This window comes from Oryzias melastigma, linkage group LG2 (assembly GCF_002922805.2).
Source record: "Oryzias melastigma strain HK-1 linkage group LG2, ASM292280v2, whole genome shotgun sequence".
Taxonomy (NCBI): domain Eukaryota; kingdom Metazoa; phylum Chordata; class Actinopteri; order Beloniformes; family Adrianichthyidae; genus Oryzias; species Oryzias melastigma.
In genome coordinates this window covers 2,599,430-2,606,644 of record NC_050513.1, presented here as the reverse complement: position 1 = coordinate 2,606,644, position 7,215 = coordinate 2,599,430, and the positions used below count along the sequence as shown (strand labels likewise).

At 39.8% G+C, this 7,215-nt stretch overlaps 1 protein-coding gene across 1 annotated transcript in view; it reads right to left on the bottom strand.

Annotated features, from left to right (window-relative positions):
* Window positions 1-7,215, bottom strand: part of pard3ba (par-3 family cell polarity regulator beta a) — a gene marked incomplete at its 5' end in the record, with an annotated part of 206,020 nt that overhangs the window by 124,348 nt on the left and 74,457 nt on the right. Inside the window, 1 exon segment of the mRNA XM_024294332.2 lies at window positions 895-1,080. Within this exon segment, the coding sequence (XP_024150100.1) occupies window positions 895-1,080 (186 nt within the window).

The following is a 7,215-nucleotide window of genomic DNA, read 5'->3' as shown; positions in this document are numbered from 1 at the left end:
TAGTTATTATCTGGTGCTCATCAGTTAGTATCTGGTGCTCACCAGTTATTAGTTATTATCTGGTGCTCACCAGTTATTATTCGGTACACACCAGTTATTCTCTGGTGCTTACCAGTTAGTATCTGGTGTGCACCAGTTAGTATCCTGTGTTCATCAGTTAGTAGCCAGAAAGATTCTTTTTTTTACTTTAATTTAATGTCCCTTCCGGTGGCTCTGTAAACCTGCTTTCCTTGACCAGGGATTTTATATGCAAAGCCTCAAAACGGTGTTACTTTAAACTTTGTGGCTATGCGTGAACGCCAAAGTTTTGAGCTTGGAAGCACGAAAATAGAATTTACACGCGCATTGCTGAGGGAGGTGTGAACGTAGCTTAAAACTAAAGAGGTTAAAAAATAAATAAACAGGTGCAACTAAAATGTAAAGACATCTAGAACCTTAGAGTCTTTATCGTGTACACATTTATTTTAAATAGTAAAAGGATCAGATTACACCCCACCCCCAAGCACCAACCCAGCTACAACCTGAAAAAGGTCACCCAAATACTTGTATCATGAAGCTCGCCTGTGCCCCACACTGTACTTTCATTACACACGTATTTATGTTTACAGTGTTTTTTTGTAAACAAAGATACAGAGCACCTAAAACTGCAAATTTTTCCCAGCAGACTCCTGGCCGGTTAAAACGGTGCCTAATTTTTATAGTTCAAAAACTTGAAAATTTGGGGCTCTAACCATGTTTATTAGATGATGTTGTATCATGGAATTTAGATTTAAAATGATAGAAAAATAGCTGAAACCTTCTAATCGGAGGATTTGAACTTAAAGCAATTTTCTGTTTTTATGTTAATAAAAAAAAAGAAAATTTCCAATGAAACAAAAGGGTCCTAAAGTTCACCTTATGAGCCGCTCCTCCATGAATGATGGACTTGATGAAGATCCCCAGGTCTTCTCCGGTCTCCCTGGACTTGTTCCCCTTCAAGCTGACTCCCAGGCCGGCCGAGCCCGTTTCGTTGAGCGGGATCTCGTACATCAGCTGCTCCCTGCCATCCTCTACCACCTGACTGCTCGCCTCCTCGCCTTTCTGAAAGGAAGACGGCAAAAAGCGGCAATCAAAATTGAAGGCAGATTTCAAAATAAGACAAAAAGAAGAAGAATGGAGCCTGAGCTGTGTGGCTGTGGCAGGAGGTTATTTTATTTTTTTAAATGAAAGGCAAAAACTGTTTACACCTCCATTTGGAAGACAAAGGGGGAGGCAAAGAAGAAACAGGATGGAGGTGCAGAGGAGGATTCTAAACAGACTCATGTAGCCGTCCATTTATTTACATTTTATTTTGCAGATTTTAGACTTTTATTTTTGCAAATATACCACTTTCTTTTGAAATTTTTGGGAGAACATTTAATGAAACAGTAGAAAAATTAAGAAATATGTATTAAAAACGTTATCAAAGTATAAACTGCTCCTCAAATTAACACAAAATTCAAAACTTTAAGATAAAAAGGCTCAAAACCTGTACCAGAACCAGAAGTTTGGTCACTAAAAGTCCACAAACTCACCGAACTTCAATCATTTCAGTTTTTTGCTTTAATAAGACCCTAAATTCAAAATAAAATAAAAGATTAGTGTGCGCAAAAAGCCTAAACTACATTACCCAGAGTTCTCAGAGTTGTCTTTTTTGATTCATTCTTCTCATAGACTGTATGATTCTTCTAAAGCAGGGACTCAAACTCAATCGCACAAGCGCTCAAAATCCAAAACACACCTTAGGTCGCGGGCCGAATGGGATAAACATTTATTGGACACAGTAAAACTAAAATTTGAAAACTTTAAAATCATAACTTTTTTTTTTTTTTTACCTGCAATAGTGTGAATGCCAAAGACAAACTGAGTCCCTGTCCGTTAAAAACATTGATCTGATGAAGGTCTTTGAAGCTTCTAAGCATTTACACCTAATAATAACATGTATCTGCTGTTCTGTCTTCTCTTTTAAGGTGTAATTTTAAAATATGTTGATTTTCCACAAAACTTTAAAGTCATATGGTGTTAGCAGCTCTACTTCTGTTCTGTCTCGTGTCTTCACGTTTTACCTGCTGCTTCACGATGGACAGGAAATGGCCAAACAAGAGGTAAACGGAGAGGAAAACTCAAGAGTTTTACCTCCCAGATGAAGGTCAAAGAAGCGTGTCAGGAAAACGTGTGCGCTTAAGGATCTGGGAAGTCGCTGCTGGATTGCTGAAACCTTACATCAGACACCTTCAATCAAGAAAACTGTTTTTTTTTTTTTCCTCATCTCGGCACCAAGGACTTGCTCATGTCCTCCAGGATCACTGGTGAAATTCCTGTCTATCCGAATCGCTGTGATCCTGTAGCCCCCCCAAACTTCGGCCTCCCCCCTGTCAGCTTGGCTCCACGCCGCCTCCCTTTAATTAAAACAACAGCCCGCTAAAGCCCAGAGGCCTGCTGGGATTCTCAGCTCCAAGTGTGAGTCAGAGTCAACTAACTGAGGCTAATGGAGCGGAAGGAGATCCTGAAGCGCTGCGACACCCAAGTCAGCGTGGCAGACTGACTTCCTGCGGCAGAGACTGGTTTGAGACCCAAAAGAGACTCCATGTGAAGGTCTGCGAAGTTACAGCCACGCAAACTATCTGGTGTGAGTGTTGATTATGACCGACAACATCAGCACAATCTCCGACTGAGTTAGTCCAGATCTTCTCAGTTATTCTGGTGTCTCATATTTTCTCTGAAACTGTTTAGTTTTGCTGTAGTTTTAGAAGAATGACGGACTGAGTTGGACTAGATGGCTGTCTGGGTTCCTCTAAAGCACATGTGTCAAAGTCAAGGCCCAGGGACCAGATCTTATATCCAGCCACCCAGATCCTTTATATTTTTGTTATTAATGGGACAATGTTTTCTTCCATTGGTAAAATACTGTATCACATTCTCATTCCCTAGATATATATATATATATATATATATATATATATATATATATATATATATATATTAGGGCTGTAACGAGTATCCAGGTGCTCGGGTATACGTGATTAGCTCCATAAAATTAGAGTACGGATATTCGCGATGTCCAAGATCACTGATTTGCGATCTTTATAATTGTAGTAAATTGTAGTAAAATATGATCAAAATATCATCTGGGGACGATGTATTTTTGCTCTGAAATCCAGATTAATGTAGGATTTTAAGTTTACGAACTAAAACAAAGCCGAAAGAGCTGCGGTACCCTTAACCGAAGTAAACACATCTTTGTGACGGTGAAGCTTCTGGTTTTCAAAGTAAAACTACGAGTGCTTTTTTTCCGTTCAAAAACTGAGACTAAAGTTCTGCTCACAGACATAACTTCTGAAAAAATGAATTAACTTTAGCATCGGAGCTTTAGCTCTAGTGATTACATTCTTTTGGTTGTGATAACTCTTCAACATTTGACATAATTAACGAAACTCCATCTTATTCTGAAGAAACAGCCTCGCGCTGCTGAAAGGTGGATGTAATCAACGTGAATCAGCTGATTCTGCTGCGGGCTCTGCACCAATATGTAATGCTTAGAACGTAAAATATTGAAGAACTTTGAGGACATAAAACTGTGGGGAACATTTTCAGGTTTTGTTGTTAAATGACCCAATACAAAAGTGATTTTTATCCTTTTTATGTTGTTTTACTGCTGAACCAGAAGATTGACAAAAAAGTTTAAAATAACGAACAAAATTTCTTTCTATCTGAATCTTTGTGTTTTTTTAATCAGTTTTGTTCATTCTGATCTCCTGTTCTAAATAAAGCTATAAATTATGATTAAATACAAATAATTTCAGTTTTCCTCCATCCAGTAAAGAGACATACACATAGCAATAAACATTATATTACAAAGTAAGAATCGTGGTTCGATTTGTGAATTGTTGAGCTTGATTCGTGAAACGAATCGGATCGCCACCTAAGCAATGATCCACAGCCTTAATATATATATATATATATATATATATATATACACATACATATATTTATAAATTCAAAATAGCATATAGTGCTTTCTACCTTCCTTCAAAGGCCCAAAGCGCTTTACAGTCACACACACACAGTGACACACTGGTGGTGGCTCCGCTGCCGAACACTGCCGCCAACTCTCCACCAGAGTAAAATATACACACAAATATATACATATATATATACTGTATATACACACATAAGTATACACATACGTACATGTATATATACACACACTCATATATATATAAACGCATACATATATGCACAAATATATACACATACATATATGTATATACAGTATATATATATACACACATATACAGATATGTATACACATACACATACACATACATATATATATATATATATATATATATATATATATTTATATATATATTATATATATTTACAAATACAGATTTTCTACTATTTTAGCACTACTGGGTAAATTATAATGAGATATATGGGGTAAAAAACAGAATGTATCTCAACCTAAAGCTTTCAGTAAACCGCTTAGCTAAAAAGACAAAGATCCGCTCTGTGTGCAACAAAAAGCTAAAGACTTAAGTTCAGCTTCTCCTAAAACCCTTAAACTCGCAGATTGAGGAGAAACAAAGGTACAAGTGCTCATAAATTTCTGCTTTACGCATATTTACACAGCTAAGTGGATCTCAGCGGTGGTCCCGACTCCTTCCAATCAGCACCGTCCCCACTAATGCACCTTTCTTCAGGGGGGCAGACTGTCGCCGGGGCGGCTTGGGACCAATCCACCCCCCCATTGGCTGTTAGCCCTCAGCTATAGCTTCTTAACAAGCTTTTAGCCAGAGGAGAGACCACCCTCTTCAAATGAGGAGACAAAAAGGAGCCTTTTCTCCCCCTCAGGGTGGGCGTCGGGGAGCGGGTGATACACCGCGATTACACACTCAGCCTTTGTTTCCTCGCCTTTCAAAATGGGGAGTGGGGGGGGGATTAGCGGTAGGAGAGAGAGACATTCAATTAAGATGGGATCTCGCCGCGCTCAACGGAGCTGCCAATTAATCGCCTTAATGTCTGCAGATTTCGCACCTTCGCACAACAAAACAAATGTGGAGGAAAAGGGAGGGAAAGCAAAGGAAAGTGAGGGATGAACAGAACAGGAAACACTTTCCTCCTTTTCCTGCCGGCCCACGGCGGGTCACGCATGTGCGGGGTGACCCGCCATCCTGCCCCAAACCGCGCTCCCACTCACAGGAGAAGAAGAAGTGCTGACGGGAACCAAACTGCGGTTATCACTTTTTAATTACGGAGGAGAATGTCTGTCTTTTCTTAGCCTCATTAGGAGCTTCAGTCATGACGCATCAACACTTCCTCTATTGAAACTAATCAATCAGCACTTCCTCTTCAACTCACTTTTTAGAGATAAGAAGGAACTTGTGAATGTTGTCATTCGGCGGCAGGGCGAGCGGTGAAACCAAGCAGACGGCCGCGGCTCAAACCTGCTGCGCCAGCAAGTGTCTGCCCCGCTGAAAGTGTCACATTTACCAGTCCGCCTCGGGGGAGGGGTTCCGGCCAGCGGAGCGGGTCCCCCGCCCCCGAGCCCCGCCGGCATGAGCAGCTTTTGAGATGGAAATCCTGCCCAAAATATCCCCACCATCAATAATTCACGGGAAAATTTGCAAAAACATTTCTGGCGTGATCCCGGGCGGATTAGCGACGGCGTCTTTGGTCATCCCTGATGCAAGCGCTTTTGTGAGACGTGAAATGTCTTAGTGGCTGTTGAATGAGCTGATTGGGGTTTTGGAGGAAGGACAAATGTTGGCACAACCGTCTCCGCAAAGGCAGATTTAACCCAGAATGAGACTTACATTAAAACCGTCTTGGATTAAAGTACTTAAGCGAAACAATACGTCCCTGAAAGGAGAACTAGACAGTGATCGATGCTCCGAACCAATAATGCTGATCAATTATCCGGAGCAGCGATAGTGAAGTTAGTGAAGGAAATCGTGTCGGTGTGAAGCAGCCATTAATCTCTGCATGTAAAGCTGCAGTAATGAACTCATTTGCATCACACGATTACTTAAACAAATATGAACGTTGGCGATCTAACGAGATGTTCCATCCTCGCACGCTGACGGGACATGGGCACTACAAGCTGCGCTCTGGAGCTCTGGAGGACATTTATAAAGAAAATGAAGCTTAAAACTGCAGTTCTGAGTATTTCTTTATTCAAATACTTGTGAATCAGGAGTAGACGGAAAACAGCTGTTTGAAAAAGATTGTATTTGTCAGGAGTGAGCTTGTTGGAAGGCTTGAAAATCTATCAAACGCTTTGAAAGTTGGAGGTGGGGGCCAGCAGGCTCCGCCCATTTTTAATTGAGCAATCTGATTGGTCAGTTTATAACCTTAATAACTTGAACTACAGAAAAAATATAATGAAAAATGAGGATTTATCAAGAACATTAAAGAAAAGGTATCAGATCTAGAATAGTTATTCTGATAGAATGACTGTTTATTTCTCTATAGAAGTCTACGGGATTTTGGCTTCTTGGAGCCAGCAGGTACTTCCTGTTTGGAACATCACACCCAGTTCTAATATACAGTCATTTAGTTTGCCCTCATGGTCAACTAGTTGCTTTCCTACGTCTCAACAAAGGCGAGGTTACCGTTAGCTCAGGCCGCTATCGCTCGAAGACGGCAGGGATATCTCATCATCAGCCGAGAGTACCTTAACTATCAATTTATAAATTTAACTAATCTAAATTAAGTAAATGCTAATTAAGTAATTCTTACTTTAAAATTATAATTTTTTCTTTTTGTTTTTTTTTCCCTCTTTGACCTCAGCAGTCTTACTCTGATGGGTTTTGTTATTTTAGTTTGTATCTTGGTAGTCTTAGTTTTTGTGCTTTGTTTCTTTGTTTTCTTTAGGTAGTTTTGGATAGAGGGAGCTGCTGACTCTGACGGTGGACATGTCTGGATCAGCAGTCTCCATGACTTATTTAATGTTTGTCCAAGGAGACACCATGGAGAGATGGAAGATCCACATGTGGATCTGGAGCCGCAGGTTGAAGACCTCTGAGCTAGAGTCACAAATCTGGAGCTCAGGTCTAAATTTAAATGAAAATTTGAGTCTGAAATGAGAAGAATATAGAAATTTTTTTAAGGAATTTTCAAAAAAAATGTGTTAAAGTTTTGCTTAATTGTCAAAAAAAAATTATTTGGTTGCTAAAAATGAATGTATGTAAA